The 20,241-nt window shown below is 58.8% G+C and overlaps 3 protein-coding genes across 3 annotated transcripts in view; 1 reads left to right on the top strand and 2 right to left on the bottom strand.

Annotated features, from left to right (window-relative positions):
• Nucleotides 1-123: 123 nt before the first annotated feature.
• Nucleotides 124-6,509, bottom strand: TMEM198 (transmembrane protein 198). The gene is made up of 4 exons (XM_004701631.2): nt 5,387-6,509; nt 2,263-2,838; nt 1,196-1,401; nt 124-863 (listed from the first exon to the last, which is right to left on the bottom strand). The coding sequence occupies exons 1-4, from the start codon at nt 5,550-5,552 to the stop codon at nt 726-728; spliced, it is 1,086 nt and encodes a 361-aa protein (XP_004701688.1). The 5' UTR covers nt 5,553-6,509; the 3' UTR covers nt 124-725.
• Nucleotides 6,510-6,682: 173 nt separating this feature from the next.
• On the top strand, nt 6,683-11,729 carry CHPF (chondroitin polymerizing factor). Its single transcript, XM_004701630.4, has 4 exons — nt 6,683-6,994; nt 7,997-8,570; nt 9,661-9,840; nt 10,129-11,729. Exons 1-4 carry the CDS (start codon nt 6,687-6,689, stop codon nt 11,386-11,388), a joined length of 2,322 nt encoding a protein of 773 aa, XP_004701687.1. The 5' UTR covers nt 6,683-6,686; the 3' UTR covers nt 11,389-11,729.
• Nucleotides 11,730-12,504: 775 nt separating this feature from the next.
• The window catches only part of ASIC4 (acid sensing ion channel subunit family member 4), a 21,437-nt gene continuing 13,700 nt past the window's right edge, over nt 12,505-20,241 (bottom strand). The window contains exons 2-10 of the mRNA XM_030887166.2: nt 17,464-17,608; nt 17,249-17,376; nt 16,969-17,131; nt 16,489-16,545; nt 14,749-14,902; nt 13,710-13,801; nt 13,504-13,583; nt 13,136-13,240; nt 12,505-12,942 (exon numbers count right to left, since the gene is read on the bottom strand). Coding sequence (XP_030743026.2) covers nt 12,829-12,942; nt 13,136-13,240; nt 13,504-13,583; nt 13,710-13,801; nt 14,749-14,902; nt 16,489-16,545; nt 16,969-17,131; nt 17,249-17,376; nt 17,464-17,608 — 1,038 coding nt within the window. The 3' untranslated portion in view covers nt 12,505-12,828. The remainder of the gene's footprint in view (nt 12,943-13,135; nt 13,241-13,503; nt 13,584-13,709; nt 13,802-14,748; nt 14,903-16,488; nt 16,546-16,968; nt 17,132-17,248; nt 17,377-17,463; nt 17,609-20,241) is intronic.

Raw genomic sequence — 20,241 nt, 5'->3', positions numbered from 1 at the left:
GTGTGTGACCTGGGAGGGCAGGGCAGGCCCGGCCCGGTCCAGAGCTCCAGGTGTGACCCGGGGACCAGGGGCTGCTATAAGTGTAGTTTGGCTCATGGCAGTGCAACTGCTGAAGACCATGACTCCTAGCAGTTTGGCACATTTATAAAAGTTGTAAAAGGAGGAGGGGGACAAAAGCATGAGGTGTCCAGGGTGGCATGACAGACACCAGACATGCACCGTGCACTGGAAACCCGCAGGCCTTGCCCTCTGCAGAGGACAGGGGACCCCAGTGAGGAGGGCAGCAGTCTTTCCCCCCCGCTACCCAAAAAGGATGAGAACCCCTAGATGAGAAATCTGGGTGGGAGGCAGGGAGGGGGAGGGAGGCAGGCCTCCACCATGTACACATGCAGGAGGGTGGCCTGTGGCCCCAGCAGGGGGCAGGCGACAGGTTGATCTTGGTGAAGCCCGACCAATCTGAAATCAAAGGCAAGGGTCCCAGTGCCCCCTCCACTCCCATCCCCTCCACACACACAGAAAACACAACCCTGAGCACACCTCAGTGAGGTTCCCACCCGAGTTCCTCAGGAGTCCCAAAGGAGCCTGGGAGAGGGCTGTCCCCTTAGGTCAGGCCTCGCCTGAGGATGATCTTCCTTCTTGGAATCAGGCCAGTCCCCTTCCAGCCAGGGGGGCCCGGTCCGGCAGAGCTGGTGATGAAGAGTCAAAGCAGGTGGGGGCTCGTCGTGCTATACTCGCACAGGGGGGCCTGTGCAGGCCGTCAGTGAGCCCCGGGACCCACACTCGTAGTCGGCCTCGGTGGGTGGGCTTAGGAAGGAGCTCAGGGAGCTGCCAGTCTGCCGGTCCCGGAAACTCTGGATGTAGCTCTGTAGGGAATGAGAAGTAGGGGTAAGAGTCCCACGGCCACCCAGCCACACAACCTGGTGGGCAGGCAGCCTTTCCCCATCCCCCTCACTAGCCTGAGACACCCCAGACAGCCATAGACCCAGGGCCTGCCCCCACATCCCATGAAAACTACACTTGGAAGCCTTATGCCCCTGTTCCAGAGCTGACCCACCAGGCTCCTCTCCGGGTGACAATGGGTGCACAGACATCGGCCACTTCTAGACAGTGACACGTGGACAGCCTCTGGAAGAGACCCGCTCTGCTTAGACAGTCCAGCCTCTTCTCACTCGGCTGGGCAGTTTGGCCTGCTCACCGGGGATAGGATGTCTCCATTGAAGCGTTTGATGGGCACCGGCCGCCGCCGATATGCAGGGTCGGGGGGAACGGGCCGTGGGGGAGGAGCACGGGGTCCTCTTGGGGGGGCCCTCGGGGGCCTCTTCTTCCGCCGCTTCTCCTTGCGTTCTTCTTGCTGCCGAATCCGCATCAGCTGCACACGTCGCCGCTGCCGGCTGATGACCACTTAGAGAGGATGGGAAAGTAGGTCTCAGAAGCCCCCAAGCCTCCATTGCTTCCTACCTAGGGCATTGGGCTCCCCCGATGTCCAAGCTGTGTTGCCCCGTCACCCAAGCTGGTACTCCCTGCACTTGCCCCGGTTGTTGGAAGGTCAGAGGAGGCTTCCGGGCACCCCTTCAAGCCTAGGTGACGTCCCCTGGACCAACCACGCTGTCACTCAGCTGTTCAACTACTGCTGCTTCCTACCCCAGCTGCCCTTGCTAGACCCAGCAGCCAGAGGGACGTCCGAATTCAGCCTTCAGTGTTGCTTCCCCGGCTCTACTGCCCCCGCCACTGCTTTCTCGGTGCCCTTCTAACAAAGTCCAGAGTCTTAATCGTGGCCCAGAGGAACTTGCCAACTGGCATCCCTCACAGGACACTCCAGTCCCGCCTCTTCAAGCCAGACCTTCCGCAGGGCCCTGGCCCTTGCTGATCCCTATTCTCTGCACAGTGGCTCCTCATCCTTCAGGCTGCTGCTTCAATGTCTCCTCCAAGTGGCCTTCCTTGACACTCCGCCCCCCCCTTCAATCCCATTAGGGTGTACGTTATCTCCTTCATGTCTCCCACGCAGCAGGGCAGATCTTACTCGTTTATAGGGCCACTGTCTGTCCCCCACGCCCCGTGGCAACCCACAGGGGCAGGGGGCGTCTGTTTGGGCTGCTGTAGCCCTAGGGCCTGGGATGAGGTTTGGTCTAGGCACCCAAGCTCCATAGTGATGCCTGCCCTCTAAGACCTGGCATGTACTGGCTTCTGATCCCGTCCCCCACCCCCACCCTCACCCCCTGGCATCTATTCCCTTCCTGCCCACCCTGACGGGTGCCCCCTCACCTTCCGTGTGGGAGTCTCTCTCGGCAGTCACCCGCCACTGCACCAGCACGCCCCCCAGGCTGAGGAGCGGCCAGAGTGCCAGCAGGGCCCAGCTCCGCCAGCAGAGCGGGGGCACGGGGGTGGCCCGCAGCCTTTCAACTGCATAGCGCCCCAGCAGCAGCAGCTCGGCAAAGTAGTCCGCGGCGGTGGCGATGAGCGCAGCTCCGGTCACCGCGGTGGCCAGGGTGGTCAGTGGACGGGGCCAGCGCAGTGTGAGCAGGGCGCAGAGCAGGCCACCTCCCAGCAGCAGCCCCAGCGGGCCCCACACGGAGCCTGGCTGGTAGTAGGGTGCGGAGCCCAGCAGGGCGGCGGCGGCGAGCAGCAGGCCAAGCAGCAGCCCCACCAGGAAGAGGCCCACGCTGCGCACCAGCATGGCCACCAGCCCACACAGCAGCCCGATGCCCAGGGCGATGCCGGCGCTCGCGCCCGCGCTCAGCTGCGTCTCCAGCACCCGCTCTCGGTAGCACAGCAGGAAGATGACCACGGAGCCGAAGAGCAGCCCCGTGAGGAAGAGCACTGCCTTGAAGCAGCGGTAACCTGGAGGGGGACAGGGCCCAGGAGGGGTCACGGCTCTGGAGGGTGGAGGTTAGGGGCAGCCACGTGGGGTTTCCCGAGGAATCAGAAGGAGGGAACTGAGATTAGAGACTGGGGTGGGGGTGGGCAATGAAATGTGAGGAGGTCATAGAAGTAAGGGCAGTCGGGGTCCCTGGGGAAACAGGAAACCGACACAGCTGTTGAGCTAAACGGATTGGGGTTTCCTCGGATCAGAGTTGGGTCGTCAGAGTCAAGAGGGGTGGCTAATAGGGTCACAGGGGGCCTCAGGATCAGGCCAGCCAGAGAGGAGTCATTGGGGGCCATGAGCGGTTCAGCCACAGTCCGTGGGGTCCTTGGGGGAGGGCTGTTCAGCGAGCCAGACGGTAGTTGAAAATCCAAAAGAACTGATCAGTGGGGTCACATGGGACCTGCGGAAAGCTGAGGCCTCTGAGGGGTGGTGGGTTCAGAGACCGGGTCATCAGAAGGGAGAGAGGACACAGAGAAGCATGGGCTTTGGGGAGGGGGACTGGGAGATTGGGGGGGCGGGGGGACACGACCCACAGGTGGAATTGCTGAGAGGATTAAAGGGTTTCTGAGAGGGGAACATGGAGATGAGAGAAATGGGCACACTGGAGCTCACGGCAGGAGAGGGGGAATCAGACAGTGAGGTCACAGGGGTAAGGAGCAGTCAACAGCTACCGGCAATAGGAGGGATAGAGAGGGCCAGAGGGACAGGTGGTAAGAGGTCACTAGGTTTAACAAGGAATCGTAGGGAATCAAAGAGGATTATAGAAGAGGGGAAAAAAACCCCAGAAGTTCTAGGGCAGTGGGTCCCATGGAGAGGTGACAGAGGTGTAGGACCTGAGTAGGTTCTATCAGAGGTGGGGACCAAGGGGTCAGGGGAGCCAAGAGAAAGTCAATATGATGAAATTCAGGTCCAGCAATGAGGGAAAGTAGCAGCATCCAGAAGGATCTGGGATCAAAGAGTAGGGTGTGGAGGGGGGTTCAGAGTCTTGGAGTGGGGACATCCCAGGGGGCGGGGTGTTAGGGCAGAAGGATATCAGCACCATGCACGGGGATGAGGGTGGGTCCTAGAAGGGGTGCAGGGATGCAGACTCCCGGTAGGTCCACACACCCCACACCCTTGGGCAGGCACCTCTTCCTGCCCACTATGCAGTTGTTCAGTCCAGTGTTTGTGGGTGGGAGGGGAGAGACCATCTGGCTCCCATTCCTGCCTACTCAGCCATTCTGGGGGTGGGGGTTGTGGAGGCTAGAGAAGACAAGTTTTGCCCCACTTTTGTCCAGCTTGAAAGCCCAACCTCCCTTCCTCTATGGTACCCAGTACTTCGAGAAGCTCATAATCTTCCTCTCAGACACTTCATGGGGGCCCCAGCCCATGTTGTCCTCTCCCTTCTTGTAGAGTCCCTGGGCACTTGCTTCAAGCTGCCTCTAGCCCACACGGCACTTTTGTGAACATTTGGAAAAGGTATGCTTTCCTTTAGGCCGAAGACACCTTGTGCTCAGGCCCGAAGTTTGGCAACTGGTACATGGCCTGGATTTCAGCCCCTTCTTTCCTATTCAACAGAGCTCCTTTGTGCACTGCCTACCCTGTACATCTGTACACAGCAGCTCTGATGACTGGAGCCTGCCTTGTAAGTGAGATCCACAGGAATAACTACCATCCAGGTCACTCTAATATGTATCACCGGTGGGGATGTTCCAGGAGTCTCTCCCTATCAGCTGATAAACTCTGTGGAAAGGGACCGTGTTTATTCACTCTGCTCAATACTTTCAGCATCTCCCTCATGCGGTGACCCTAACACTATTATTATCTCTCCACAGTAAAGAAAACAAAAGCAACGAAAACCTTACTGCCATCCATTTAGACTCATAGCAATCCTATAGGACAGAGTAGATAGAATAGCTCTGAGACTGCAACTCTTCACAGAAATAGAAAGCCTCAGCTTTCCCCTTTGGGGCAGCTGGTGGTTTTAAACTACTGACCTTGACATTAACATCCTAACACAGCCTGCTACACCATTTGAATGCCTACTAATTTTCACAACGTCCTGTGTAAGAGAAGTATTATGGTTCAGGTAAGAAAACTGATGCTCCGAAAAGTGAGGTTCATGTGCTCAGGGATCACATAGGGTAAGGTACCGAGCCCAGCTCAAACTCAAGTGGGTCTAATTCGAAAACCTGTGTCCTCCAGTATGGAGAGCAGTGTTTCCCAAAGGGGGCAATACCGCCCCCTTCAGGGGACTAGAATGTCCAGGGAGTTACAAAAGCCTGAACTTTACCCTGGATTATGGGTTATGGGACAAATGTTTTTCATTTCCAGGGGACCCTGAATATTTTTTTTCCTTAAAAGGAGGCAGCAGTCTGAATATGTTTGGGAATCTATGATATAGAGTCTGCCTGATCTATAAACATATGGAACAAAACACAGAGAGAAAAATAGTTCTTCATGGTGGTGATGGTCCCAGAAAGATTGGGGTGCCCTGGGGAAACAGTGGGGGAGCTCAAGTGAGGGATGAGATGGGGATCTCACCAAAGAAGCAGTAGATGACTCCAAACAGACAGCACATGATGCAGACGAGAGCTGGGAGCGCCTGGTACCTGCGCTCCGGGGGCTGCTCACAGGGTGCCCCCCAGAAGGCGTCATCTGGCTCGGGGGGCAGCAGCTGGAACCGCAGCGTCGCCACAGTGCCGGGCATTGTACTGAGAATGGAGGTAGTCACCCTCCTCTGTCAGACTGACAGGAGGCTGGGGTCAAAGAGGAATCTTGGGTCCCCGCTGGGATGAGGGTGGGAGTGGGAGGACCAGGCAAGGGCACAATGGACAAACAAGGGGAGGAATGCCCACACCATGCAGCTGGAGTGGGGTCCAAATCTAGAGGTGCCTGGGTGGAGAAGTTAAAAGGGGAGCTGAGAGGAGGGCCAGTGTGCAGCCGGTGAGAAGCAGGCAGCCTGGAGACTCGTGGGCGGCCAGGTCTGGAATTGTCCAAGATCTACCTGGGCTGGAGGTGATCTGAGCTGAAGAGGCGGGATAGGCGCCGGAGGGGGAGGGGATGCGGGGCGCCAGGGCCTCCAAGTGACAGGGGTCCTGAAAAAAGTCCACCGTGCTGGCACGGGGGCTGCTGGGCCCGAGCGACCGGTCTCTGCGCGGCGTCGGCGTCGCTGCTCCGCCTACAACACCCGCGGGCACTCCAGAGCCGCGATGTCCGGGGAATCGGGCTCCTGGGAAAGGGAAAGGAGCAGGAGCAGGGGCTCGGGCCGCCCCAGAGCCGCGGCCCCATGCCCTGAGCCCGCCCGCGGCCTTTGGTGCTGATGGACAGCTCCGGCCTCTGCTCCTGACGTCACTCAGCGCGCACCATCCAGCCAGGGGCAGGCTGCTTCTGACGTCACCTGGGACGCACCAACCACGCAGGGAGAGAAAGGGAACTCCGCCCCCGATGTCTCTCTCTCCCGCACTGTGGAGGGGGCACTTCCGGGGGCCCTTCCCTTTTAACACCCCCCCTCCATCTCCTCCCTTCGAGGGAGCCGGAGCCTGAGACCCCACCCCGGGGGCGGGGCTCGCGCAGTGACACGTCGGACAGCTGCGGTGGCGGCGGAGCCTCGGGCGCCGAGCTCAAGGACCGCACGGCATCGAGAGGCAGCTGGAGGGCAATCGGAGCGCGGCGCAGAGTGTTTGGCTTGGGCCGCGGGCTCTGCTTGGAGGGGAGGGAGCGGGCCAGTCCGCTGGGCCCAGGCTCCCCCCCCCGGATCCGCCCCTCCCCGGTCCCGCCCCCTCGGAGCCTCCCCGGCTGCTCTGGAGCTGCGCGGGGGCTAGGGGCCCGCGGTCCGGGCGCCATGCGGGCGTCGCTGCTGCTGTCGGTCCTGCGGCCCGCGGGGCCCGTGGCCGTGGGCATCTCGCTGGGCTTCACTCTGAGCCTACTCAGCGTCACCTGGGTGGAGGAGCCGTGCGGCCCAGGGCCACCCCAGCCCGGAGACTCTGAGCTGCCTCTGCGCGGCAACACCAACGCCGCGCGCCGGCCCAACTCCGTGCAAGCTGGCGCAGAGCGCGAGAGGCCCGGGCCCGGCGCCGGGGAGAACTGGGAGCCGCGGGTCTTGCCATATCACCCAGCACAGCCCGGCCAGGCTACCAAAAAGGCCGTCAGGTAGGGCTCGGCCCCGCCCGCCCCGCTCGCCCCGCCCCCTGGGCACCGGTAGAAGGGGGGCGCACACGCCGGGGACGCAGCCTGGAGCCGGGTCAGGCTCCGGAAGGAAGGAGGCTGGCCGGCCAGGAAGTCTTTGGGCTCTGATAACTTCCGATCCTTGTTTCCTTGGGGGCTGTGGGACCCTTCTGAGGCCGGGACTGGACTCTGCCTCAGGCCGAGCTGAAATCGCCCGCGTGTGCCCCAAATCTGCTCGACCTCAGGGTTTTCCAAAGATCCTCTTAGCTTCCTAACTGGGCAACATGCAGGGGTTGGAGAAATGATTGGTGTGTGAATGAGTTTCTAGAGATGAAAACGTTGGATTTTCCTATTGCTCTTGCTCCTGGCTAGGGCACGAGCCAGCTGGAGAGGAGGTGCTACCATTTCAATAATGCCTCTCCTGAGGAGGTTAGGTCATTTCTCCTAAGTAACACTGGTTTCAGAATTCCAGCCCTGCAACTTACCATTCATTGTGAAGGCAGGTAAATTACTGGAACCTCTGAGCCCCAGACTAACCCTTCTCAAAAGATAGTCAATGCCGCGTGTTGCTTTAGATCGTTTATGCCGTGTATTTCTGGCATAATGACATATTTACATAGAGATAACGTGGGTACATAGGATATACAATAACTACTATGTGCCATGACTTTGGCTGGGTGCTTTCAATAGATAATAGTCACCCCCATTTTACAATGAAGTGACTATATAGCTCAAAGGGATGAAATAACTTACTCAAGGATGCATAACTGCTAAGTTTTAAGAATTAAATCCACATCGCATCTGCATAAAGATTTCCATATCCCAAATGCAAAGCACTAGAAGGTAAGGCAAATATTTCCCTTAAGCTCTATGGCCCGATTCGTAAGGAAGCAGACCCAGAGAAGAGAAGCTGGCCCAGGCCATGGCCCTTGACCCTGCTGGCCCCTGCCCTCCTGTTGTTTTATAACGGGCTGTCTCCTCTCCCAGGACCCGCTACATCAGCACGGAGCTGGGCATCAGGCAGAGGCTGCTTGTGGCGGTGCTGACCTCACAGGCCACATTACCCACGCTGGCCGTGGCCGTGAACCGCACGCTAGGGCACCGGCTAGAGCGCGTGGTGTTCTTGACTGGTGCTCGGGGCCGCCGGGTACCACCAGGCATGGCCGTGGTGACCCTGGGTGAGGAGCGGCCCATCGGGCACCTACACCTGGCGCTCCGCCACCTGCTAGATCAGCACGGCGACGACTTTGACTGGTTCTTCTTAGTGCCTGACACCACCTACACGGAAGCGCACGGACTCTCGCGCCTCGTTGGCCGCCTCAGCCTGGCTGCTTCTGCTCACCTCTACATGGGCCGGCCCCAGGACTTCATCGGCGGGGAGTCCTCCCCAGGCCGCTTCTGCCACGGCGGCTTTGGCGTGCTGCTGTCCCGAACGCTGCTGCAGCAGCTGCGCCCCCACCTGGAAAGCTGTCGCAATGATATCGTCAGCGCGCACCCGGACGAGTGGCTGGGGCGCTGCATCCTGGACGCAACCGGCGTGGGCTGTATTGGAGACCACGAGGTGGGAAGATAAGCCGTGCTTGAGCGAATACCCATCCCCCTGAGAGGCAGGGGAAGAAGCTGGCCTGAGTTTCTGTGTCGATTCTGTTATTTCCTATCTGTGTGACCGCAGGCCAATGATTCTATCTCCCCGGTTTCAGTGTTCTTACTCGAGGTCGTTAATTGAAGATGAGAGAAAAGAAGTCCTGGTATTGTAGTAAGGAGCCCTTGTGGCCTAGTGGTTATACGTTGGGCTGCTAACTGCAAAGTCAGCAGTTCAAAACCACCAGCCCCTCAATGGGAAAAAGATGATGCTTTCTTTTTTTTTTAGATGATGCTTTCTACACCCATAAAGAGTTATAATTTTGAAAACCCACAGGGGCAGTTGTATCCTGTCCTATAGGGTCGCCACAAGTCAGAATCGACTTGATGGCAGTGAGTTTGGTTTTGTGTTTTGGTGACGGAGGGGTTAAGCTGCTAACTGGGAGGTTAGAAGTTTGAAGCCACCAGCCACTCCTGGGGGAAGGGAAGATGAGGCTTTCTACTCCCATATAGAGTTGCCGTCTTGGAAACCCACAGGTGCAGTTCCACCCTGCCCGTTAGGGTCGCCATGAGTCCGAATGGACTCGAGGACAGAGGGTTTTTTTGTAAGTTTGGTGGCACAGCGATGAAGCACTCGGCCGCGAACAGTAAGGGTCACAACTGAAGCCCAGGCAATTGTTCCATGTCTCTGCTGCTATCAAGCCTTGTGGCTTAGAAAACCTTATGGAGCAATGCTTCTCAGTCGGCTGGGGTTGCTAGGAGTCAAAATCGACTTGATGCTGGCACCAAACGACAGTGGCATAGTCAGTGTCAGTGTTGGCTCCTTCTAGTTTCTTTAAAGCTCTGCCCAGTTCTGTGAAGTAGGACAGGTGTGTGTGTGTGTGTGTGTGCGTCCATTTCACAGATGAGCTAGCAGAGGCTTGCCTGAGGTCAGCAGATCAAGGTGGACTTAATCCCCCTGACCTCTGACTCCAGGTCCACTGCAGGCTGTGGGGGTAGATACTCGCTGTCAGACCAGGAGCACACTGGCCTTAGCACTCTTTTCCTGAGCCCCCCCTTCCTTTCCCCAGGGGGTACATTATAGCTACCTGGAGCTGAGCCCTGGGGAGCCGGTGCAGGAGGGGGACCCTCGTTTCCGCAACACCCTGACAACCCACCCTGTGAGGGACCCTGTGCACTTGTACCAGCTGCACAAGGCCTTTGCTCGAGCGGAGCTGGAGCGCACATACCAGGAGATCCAGGAGCTGCAGGTAAGGCCGGGGCTGGGGTCAGACAGGGCCAGGATGCCGTACCAGGGGAGTTTGAGAATCCCAGCAAGTCTGCCTCTGTCCCCACCTTCCTCCAAGGAACCCCAGCAGGGTACCCCCTTCCCACTTTAACTCTCAAACTGCCACCATCTGGGGAAGAATGGATGGGAGACCAAGGTGGGCAAAGGAGCTGTCCCCTGTGGCACCTGCTGCCTGCTCAGTCCTCCAGCTGTGGGCCATCCCCGAGCCCCCTGCCTGTTGACGGCCCCTTTTCCCCCCTTTTTCCTACAGCGGGAGATCCAGAACACCAGCCGCCTGGCAGCTGATGGCGAGCGGGCTGCTGCTTGGCCCGTGGGCATCCCCGCACCCTCCCGCCCTGCCTCCCGATTCGAGGTGCTACGCTGGGAATATTTCACGGAGCAGCATGCCTTCTCCTGTGCTGACGGTTCACCACGCTGCCCGCTGAGGGGGGCTGACCGAGCCGATGTGGCTGACATTCTCAGCGCAGCCCTGGAGGAACTCAACCGCCGCTACCACCCGGCCCTGCAGCTCCAAAAGCAGCAATTGGTCAACGGCTACCGACGCTTCGATCCCGCCCGGGGCATGGAATACACGCTGGACCTGCAGCTGGAGGCGCTGACCCCCCAGGGTGGCCGCTGGCCCCTCACCCACCGGGTGCAACTACTCCGGCCACTGAGCCGTGTGGAAATCCTGCCCGTGCCCTATGTCACCGAGGCCTCCCGTCTCACTGTGCTGCTGCCGCTGGCTGCTGCCGAGCGTGACCTGGCCCCAGGCTTCCTGGAGGCCTTCGCAGCTGCAGCCCTGGAGCCTGGCGACGCCACGGCCGCCCTGACCCTGCTGCTGCTGTATGAGCCGCGCCAGGCCCAGCGGGCAGCCCACGCTGACATCTTTGCCCCCGTCAAAGCCCACGTGGCAGAGCTGGAGCGGCGGTTCCCTGGCGCCCGGGTGCCCTGGCTTAGCGTGCAGACAGCAGCGCCCTCCCCGCTGCGCCTTATGGACCTGTTGTCCAAGAAGCACCCGCTGGACACGCTGTTCCTGCTGGCCGGGCCAGACACGGTGCTCACGGCAGACTTCCTGAACCGCTGCCGCATGCACGCCATCTCGGGCTGGCAGGCCTTCTTCCCCATGCACTTCCAGGCCTTCCACCCCACTGTGGCCCCGCCGCAGGGCCCCGGGCCACTGGAGCTGGGCCGAGACACGGGCCGCTTCGATCGCCAGGCGGCCAGCGAGGCCTGCTTCTACAACTCGGACTATGTGACAGCCCGCGGGCGGCTGGCGGCCACCCCGGAGCAAGAGGAGGAGCTGCTGGAGAGCCTGGACGCTTACGAGCTGTTCCTGCGCTTTTCCAGCTTGCACGTGCTCCGCGCGGTAGAGCCCGCGCTGCTGCAGAGGTACCGGGCCCAGCCTTGCAGCGCCCAGCTCAGCGAGGACCTGTACCACCGCTGCCGCCAGAGCACGCTGGAGGGCCTGGGCTCCCGCACCCAGCTGGCCATGCTCCTCTTCGAGCAGGAGCAGGGCAACAGCACCTGACCCCGCCCGCCCACACCTGGCCAGCATCCCGGAGCACCCCTCAACCTGCCCAACAGCCTCGCCAGTGGGGCTCAAGCCTCAGACCGCAAGGTGGCCCTGAGCCCTGTCTGGCTTTGTGAGTCTCTGGGCTCAGGACAAACCCTGGAGACCCAGCCTCCCGTTCCCACCCCCTTGACGCTGCTGATTGGGGCTGTGGCCTTGCAGTTCAGTCTGCCTGACGCCAGTCCACCTCCTGGGGGGGTCCCCAGGGAGCTGGGCTGCAGATAAGTTGTTGGGGGAGGAGGAGGGTGGCCCTCTGACTGATGGAACTCCTTGCCTTGAATAAACAGGCTGAGCGAGAACTAGTGACCTGTGTTCGTTCCTGTGTACTATGTGGAAGGGGGGGGGGGGGAACACGTTGATGGTTGGATCCAATCAGCAACATTTTAGAGGGAAAACCTGGCAACTTGTTGCCTCAAGAGCTCAGCCAAGTACACCCCCATCCCGTGAAACAGGTCTTTTCTGCAGATGAGGCTCCCAGGAGGCAGGTCAACTTGATGGTGACAAACTTGGGGGTTGGGTTTTCAGTAGGGGCAGGGAGGTGGGGGTGCAGTAGTGTGTGGTGCGTGTGTGTAGGGCCCCTTGTCCCTGCTGGACCTGGATTTCTTCTTCCTGGATAGTCAGGCAGATGCCTATTCTGGCCCTGGTCCTGCACGTGACAGAAAACACACACACACACACACACACACACACATCTTTATGCCTCTTTATTCCCAGTTTCATCAGCACTTTATAAAACCAGACCAGAGCCAGAGAGGCGTGAGGCCTGAGAAGCCTCCCTCCCCCACCTCCACAGCTTAGCAGGGGTCTGAAAGGTCTGCCTGCTCCCAGTGGTGGTGACAAGGGGTGGGGGTGGGGTGCAGGGGAAACTGGGAGCTGGACCAGGCCTGCTGGGCCACCCACTCCCCCTGCCAAGAGGGGAGGACCAGGAAGCAGGTGGCTCAGTACCCCTGAGACCTTCACCCTCTGCTGCTGACACTAGGGCCTAGACCCTAGTTGTCCCTGAATCACCCCTCCCTGAAGCCCCACCCAGCCTTCTATAATTGGTACCCTCAACCCCCACCCAGCCTCCCTTAGTATATACAAATGTACAATAGGTTCCTCCCCTGCTGCGGTGGTCACCTTCCTCCCACCCCCTCCACAGGGCCCAAGGCCTGGTCTCCTGCTGCCTCCACCACCAGCCTGGGGGAGAGGGTGCAGACACGTACACAGACTCTTGTGCAAAGTAGCTGGCTCCAGGGGCAGGTGAGAACAGGAACCGAGCCCCCACCCTCGCAGAGAGCACCCCAACACACACAGCCTTGGGCTGCCCCTAGGTCTTCAAGGTCCCAAGAGCAAGAGATGTTGAGGGGCTCAGGAGGGGTCCCAGACGCTTGGGTCCTTTCAGACACAGCACCCATCTTAGCAGGCGAAGTCTTCAAAGAGGCCTCCAGGAGGGCCGTGGGGGTGGTGGTGGTTGGGGAGCAGGCTGCTGGCCCCCCCGCCCTCAGCACAGCCTCGGCTTGGGCAGGGACTCTGTAAGGTGAAGGGGAAACAGGATGGTAGAGCTCCTACGGTGCCCCAAGCCTGGCTCTGCCAACCTTCTGGGCCCCTGGAGGGCAGCACCCCTAGGCTTGTTGTGATGTAGGAGGGCAGGGATACCAGCCTGGACAGACAGTGGGGCGGTGGGGGGGTGAGAAACAGATCATAGCTGCCCATTCCTCCTCACCTGCTCCTTCAGCTCCTGTAGCCCCAGGGTGGAGATGCCCCCACTGGAAGCCCTCAGGGGGGTCTTGGGATGACGCCACACCCGCTTTAGCCGGTCCCAGGACACCTTGGGGTTCAGGGTGGGGGTGGCAAGGGGCTCAGGAGATTTGGTAGCTAAAGAAGGACCTTTCCAGACCTGCCTAAGAGGACTTGCAGCCCCAGCAGGCCCCCACCAGATTCACCGGTGTCCGGTGTCCGTTCCTGGACACCTCAGTGCCTTCAGCCCTGATAAAGGGCCTGCGCCTGACCTCCCTGCTGTCCTGCCCACCCCCCAGCCCCTCGCTCCCTCTGTGCTTCCCACCCCACTCCCACCTGGCCCCCCAGCCCTGCCTCATAGACGTAGTCCAGGATCTCCAGCAATGTGAGGATGCTGGCCCCGATGAAGAGGCCCATCTGTCCCCCGAGGTCACCTGGGAGGAGAGAGCTGGGTCAGAGGGAGGAGGCTAGGCTCATGTGCAAACACCCACGCAGGCATGCAAGCACCCTGCTGACACGCCCCCACCCCCTGCAGGGGAGTGGGGTGGGGCCTGGCTCACCCAGCAGAGCTGAGAGCCCATAGGCTGCTCGCTGCTCCATGGCCTCAGAGGTCAGGGCCTCAAAAAAGATGTCCAGGACCAGGAAGTTCTCTCTGTGGAGACCGGAGGCAGGGGATCTAGGAGACCACTCTTCCTTAGGAGGTGGCCGGTGGATATCTCAAGTCCACAGATTCTGATCTGAAGCCACCCCCTGCACCAGGCTCTGAGAGAGAGGTTATGAGGCTGAAGTCCCGGATGCACGTGCTCAACAGACTAGGAGGCAAAGCGGAGTCTGAGAACACAGTCAAACTCCTAGGCCAGAAGGATGACGTTTGCTTCTGGAGACACTTCCGCGGCTCCCTAGTGCCCAACAATCCACTCCAAGTTCCTCTTCCGGATGTTCGAGGCTGCCGGCGATCCGCTCCCTGCCCCTCTGTTCACAGCTTTTCCCTTCTGCTGCCCCCCTCTCAGATGGGTCCCCGCAGCTCTCTGGGCCAGAACCGCCCCTTCTTCCTCCTCTCAGATCCAAACCGGGGTCCTGAACTCCTGCTCCTACCCCACCCCTACCCCTGGGGGATTCCGAGAACCAGTCCTGCGCCCTGAGCTCACCCACACAGGCTTCCTGGACGTCGGATCAGAATCATGTCATGCCCGAAGGTGCTCAACAAGTGCGAGCAGGCAGCGAGGGACCAGACCCAGGGCTCCGCTCAGGGCATCCCTGCACAGCATCCCCATCCCACTCGGCTCCCCTCCCCCAGCACCATGCCCCTTGACGTGCATTCAAGGGCGCCCAAGTTGCTGGAGAGTGGGGGACATGTAAAGGGGTTCTGAATGAATGCCACAGTGTGACAGCGCAGGGTGTGTGAAGGAAAGGCGCCCCTGAAGTGGAGACCCGGATGTGACTCCAAGGACGGGTTAGACCCAAGGGCGGGTTAGACCCAAGGGCGCGCTTGGATGGCAGAGGACTCATCCTGAACAAAGGTATAGCCCCGCCCAGTCTCCACTGAGCACGCGCAAGTAGGCACACACGTGCGCAGGCACACACGTGCGCCCCACATACCTTATGTAGGTCTCATTGCGATTGTACTTCCTTGCCAGGTATCGGGCTGATCCCCTGTTGGGGATCCTGACCATGGAGATTTCTTTCCCATAGCGTGTCAGGTTGCAGGGGGTCGGGCAGAAGCACGGGCCCTCGGAGCCCCCTCCCAGGGAGTCTACAACACAGAGGCACCAGCTGCAGGGGGAGTAGGGGGCGCAGGGAGGAAGCCTAGGGGCTGCTCTGAGCCAGGCACAGCTACACTGAGGGCCTCTTCTGGACAGTCCTGGTACTACATAGGGAGGCTGGGGGTCAGGGGGTCTGGGGACCTTCCTGGACCAGCTTCCGACTGCAGAAAGCAGGTAAGCAGTGGTTCTCACCCTGTGGGTCACGACCCCATTGGGGGGGGTCGAACGATCCTTTCACAGGGGTCGCCTGATTCATAACAGTAGCAAAATGACAGTTATGAAGTAGCAACGAAAATAATTGTATGGTTGGGGGTCACGACAACATGAGGAACTCTATGAAAGGGTCGCCCCATTAGGAAGGCTGAGAACCACTGCGGTAGAGGAAGAACCCCTGGGAACTTCCCATGGCTGATTCCTCAGCGTTGGCAGCCCCTTGGGGCAGAGAAGTCCTGTGGCTTGGAGAGATGACAGAGCCCATCCACCAGAGCCACCACAGGATGCCTCAGACACAGGAGGCCGGCTGGGTGGCTGAGTGGATGGATGAGTAAGTGGAGTGTGTATGGGTGGTTGAGTGAGTGTATGGTGGGTGATTGGATGGGAGGGTGGATAATGAATGAGTGGGTGGGTGGGTGGATGGATGATGAACGAATGGGTATAGGTGGGTGGGTAGGTTTATGGTGGGTGATTGGATGGGAGGGTGGGTTGTAGATGAGTGGGTGTATGTATGTATGTGTGGGTGGGTGAGTATATAGATGGGTGGTGGATGAGTGGGTGAATGTGTGGGTGGGTGAGTCCATGGGAAAGTAGATAGGTGGGTGGTGGATGGATGGGTGTGGATGGGTGGGTGAGTAGATGGATGGGTGGTGGGTGGGTAGGTGGCTGGATGGGTAGTGGGTGAGTAGATAGAAGAGTGAGTGGGTGGTTGTGTATGGTGGGTGGGTGGATGTGTGGATGAGTTGGTGGATAGATGGGTGGGTGGTGGTACGTAAGTGGTGGGTAGATGGGTGGGTGGTGTTGGGTAAGTGGTGGGTAGATGGGTGGCAGGTCAGGTGTGGTCAGTGCACAGAGGGGTTCACCTTACCCACCTGGGGCGAGCACTGCACTTTTCTTGAGACCATGAGAGAAGTAATTGTACTTCCCCAACGAGGGCAAGCTTATTTGCTGAACCCACACGAGAAGGCCAGACCTACACATGCAGGCCTGAATGCTGCCCCACAGCCTCCACTTACCCAAGTGTCCATACCTGCAAAGGCCCAGGTCCTCAGACCCCCTAGGCCAGCGGTTCTCAACCTGTGGGTCACCACCCCTTTGGAGGTCGAACAACCCTTTCACAGGGGTCGCCCAATTCATAACAATAGCAAAATGACAGTTATGAAGTAGCCACGAAAATAATTTTATGGTTGGGGGGTCACCACCACATGGGGAACTCTATGAAAGGGTCGCAGCATTAGTAAGGTTGAGAACCACTGCCCTAGGCTATGGGAAAAGAAGAGCCCTGGGCGACTGGGAGAGGTGGGAGAAGGTGGGCAGGGAGGAAGAGAAGAGGGTGGGAAGGGTGGGAGCAGGCATCACGGACCCAGCGTGTGGTCAGCACACTCGATGTAGATATTGGGCGGGCAGATAGTCTCATTGCCTGGAAGGAGAGAAGACGATGCCTGGGGTCTCTTGGGTCCAGCTCCTCCCCAGCTACATGCCCACCCAGAGGTGGGCACAGAAAGATGAACTTGCACACTCATTCATGTAAGCACAAAAATGTACACATGCATCTATCACGTAGCACACACTCGTTCCTACGCACATGCCCTTCGGCACATGCTCACACACCTGCACACAGCACATGCACAACCACCTAAGTATACAGCACGTGTGCAACATACCTATATGCATACACACGAAGAGATGTGCGTGTGCACCCCATACGCATGTTCACATGCATAGATGACATGCATGCTTGGGCAGAGGCACGCCCATGTGGCTTGTACACAGGGCCAGCAGAGCATACAAGCGGTGCCCTCCCCGAGGTTGTCACCTAGGGCCCGCTGTGGTAGACGCCCACCTGGCATGTGCACCATCCGGCAGTGGCAGCGCTGTAACACCGCCTCCTTCTCACAGCGCAGGCGGCAGGCAGACACGCTGTAGGCCGAATATCCCTGCAGCTTCGGCTCCCAGAGCTCACTCTCTGCCCGGCAGTTGCCCCAGGGCTGGGGCAGGTAGGTCAGCTGCAGGGGCAGGGAAGGATGGGGTCGCAGGGCTCTCTGCCGCCCACAGCCCCAGCAGGGGCTTCTGCAGGGTGGCTCGGGTGGCCCCCACCCAGAGCAGAGTGCGGGGCTGCCTACCCGCTGCTCCTGGCAGGACACGAAGGTCTGGAAGCCAGGGGACACGCCGAAGCCCAGCTGATGGATGTAGGGCGGCTCCTCCTGACTGTGGATCTGCACCCGGATGCCGGCCTCGAACGAAGTTTCATCTGCACAGGGGAGATGGGGACCCCCATGGAATTCTCCCCAGGCCAGCTGAACCCCAGCTCAGCCCATTCCCTTGCCCGTCCGCCTACTTGTCTCCTTCCAGATGGGCAGGTACTCTTCCTGCTGAATGTCCAGCATAAGCTCCAGGCCACTGCCCATGCCCCCCGCCCGGCTGGGCAGTGGGCGCTGCAAGTCCGCATTAAAGGTGTAGCACTTCCCATAGCGAGTGTAGACCTAGGGGAAGAGGGAGAGGTGGAGGGAGCGGCTAAGGATGCCCCTGGGCTCCCTGTCCCCCTGTGGGCTCCCAGAAGCCTCCACCAGACCCACCTGGACACCCCCAGCCTCTTCCTTTTTCACTAGAAGTGGCATTCTCCTGTGTGTGTGTGTGTGTGTGTGTGTGTGTGTGTGTGTGTGTGTTTGTGTGTGCGCGCACATGCATGTGCACAGCATGAGCCAATGCTTGACTCACAGTGGCCCTATAGACTGAAGTCAAGCTTCTCCCACAGGGCTCCCAAGACTGTCATTTTAACAGAGATGGCCACCGCTTTCTCCCATAGAGCGGCTGATGGATTTGAACTGCTGCCCTTTCAGTGCGCAGTCAAGCACTTAACCACAGCACTACCAGGCTTTCTTCATCCTCCTTTGGAGGATTGCGAGATAGCTCCAACTTATATCAATAACAGAACTCTTGATTACTCCTCCCCCCCCTGAATCCTGTCCCTCACCAATATCTTCCTTCTGAGTAAAGGCCCCATCATCTATTCAGTTTTGTAAGCCAGAATCCCTGGAATTCCCTCTTCCTTTTGCCCATACCCAAAACAACAGCGATCTGTGGAGATTCTGTTCCTGAGATCTGTCTAAGTTCCATCCCCTTCGCTCTGTCTCCAGGGGCCTTATCATCTCCGCCTGGACCTGGTCGGTGGCCTCCCTTCTCCCATTCTGGTCCCTCCCTCACAGCCAATTCTCCTTTTAAACCGTTACCACCACCACCAGGTAGCGAGAGTTAGTCCTGACGACGACGGGTGTCAGACTACAGCTGTACGCTGTAGCATTTTCAAGGTTTCAACCTTTTGGCAGTAGATCACCAAGCCTGTCTCCTGAGGGGCTGCTGGGTGGACTTGAACCTCCAACCTTTCTGTCAGTTGCTGACCTGTTTTCACTACCCTGGGACTTTCCTTAAAGCCCTCCAGTCATTCCCATCACTCCCCTGCTTACCACCTGACAACAGCTTCTGCTTTCCCTTAGAACAAAGGCCTAGAAGTCTCCACGTGAAGTGACCCTGTCCTCCCTCATTCACAGAGAGCTGGGGACACCTCACCTGGTCCCATGTCCAACCAACGGAAGCAACCCCCTGCCACCGAATCAATTCCGACTCACGGTCACTCCATAGGACAGAGTAGAACTGCTCCTGTGGGTTTCTGAGACTAACTCTTTCCGGGAACAGAGAGCCTCATCTGTCCCCCAGGGAGCGCCTGGTGGGTTTGAACCACCAACCTGGTGGCTAGCATCTCAACATTTAGCTCACTGCACCAAGTCCTTTCTTAAAGGGGCCCTTTGTGAACATGCCGGGCTGCTCAGGGGAGGTCTGGGCGTTGAGTCCACCTAGAGCAGTGGTTCTCAACCTCCCTTTCATACAGCTTCTCGTGGGGTGCTCACCCTCCAACCATACAATTATTTTCGTTGCTAATTCATAACTGTCATTTTGCGACTGTTCATGAAGCGAGTGACCCCTGTGAAAGGGTCGTTTGACCCCCAAAGGGCTTGCAACCCACAGGTGGGAAACCCACTGACCTAGAGGTTTCGTGGAAGCCTGGCGATCTACTTCTCAAAAACCAGCTATTGAAATCCCTGTAGGAACTAGGACACAATGAATCAGAATGTTGACACATTGTGTTTGTTGGTGTGTCGGGAGGGTGGGGGATATCTAATGTCACTGAAAGACTTGTGTAGAAATTGTCAAATGGGGATCTAATTTTCCGGGTAAACATTTACAGAAAACTCAGTAAAATAGATATATAAATTTGGTGCCAGATTCATGTTACCCAGATACTAATTCTGATGTGATATGAGTTTTCAATGGTCACTAAGCACAGGAAGTGGGGGAGTCGTTTTTAAAAGAAAGAGGAGAAGAAGAAAGACAAAAACCCGGGGGGGCGGGGGGCTGAGTCCGAATTCTGTTTTAAAAGACGCAGCTGCAATGATAAATGAAACCCCTTAGCTCTCCTTTCCGTTTGCAGAGTTCTCTCCGATGGACACCAGATGGCGCCGGCGCACCAGAGATGGAGCAGAGGCGTCTAGCCCGAGAGCCGCGCAGCAGCGGTGGTGGGAGGTTGAGGATGGGAACAAGGCTAGTTCCCAGGCTCCCTGCACAGAGGTGGCTCCCCCCACCCACCCACTCCCGGGTCAAACCCATTGGAGCCAGCACCTTCCCTGGGGTCTGGGGGCCGCGCACTCAATCACTCTCCCTCCCTCCTCCTCCCCTCTCCTTGGGAACATTTTCACCCTGGAAAAGGCTGGAGATGTGGGGTGGGGTGATGGATGGGGCAGTATGGATGGGGAAAGACGCCTGGCCGACACCTGGGAGAGGGATGAGCTGAGGACAATGGTGGTGAGAGGTCTGTTGTAGGGCAGGCTCAGGTTCCCCATCCCCTGCTGCGTTACAGCCCCCACCAATCTTCCCCCACCCATACATACAGGTTTTCCATCACCTGAGCCCGCTGCTCAGCCTCCTGAGACAAAAGCACATGCAGAAACGGCCCTTGGGGTTCACAGAAAGGTGGCTTTGCCACCGGCTACTCCATTTCATCCACCCAACGACTCCTTTGGCGGGCATCCCGGCTCTTACTCATGTGGAGCAGTGAAGTGAC

This window comes from Echinops telfairi, unplaced genomic scaffold (assembly GCF_000313985.2).
Source record: "Echinops telfairi isolate 266 unplaced genomic scaffold, ASM31398v2 ScPeMD7_3;HRSCAF=10, whole genome shotgun sequence".
NCBI classification, from domain to species: Eukaryota; Metazoa; Chordata; class Mammalia; order Afrosoricida; family Tenrecidae; genus Echinops; species Echinops telfairi.
Note: the sequence above shows the minus strand (reverse complement) of the source record. Positions and strands in the feature narration are given on the sequence as shown.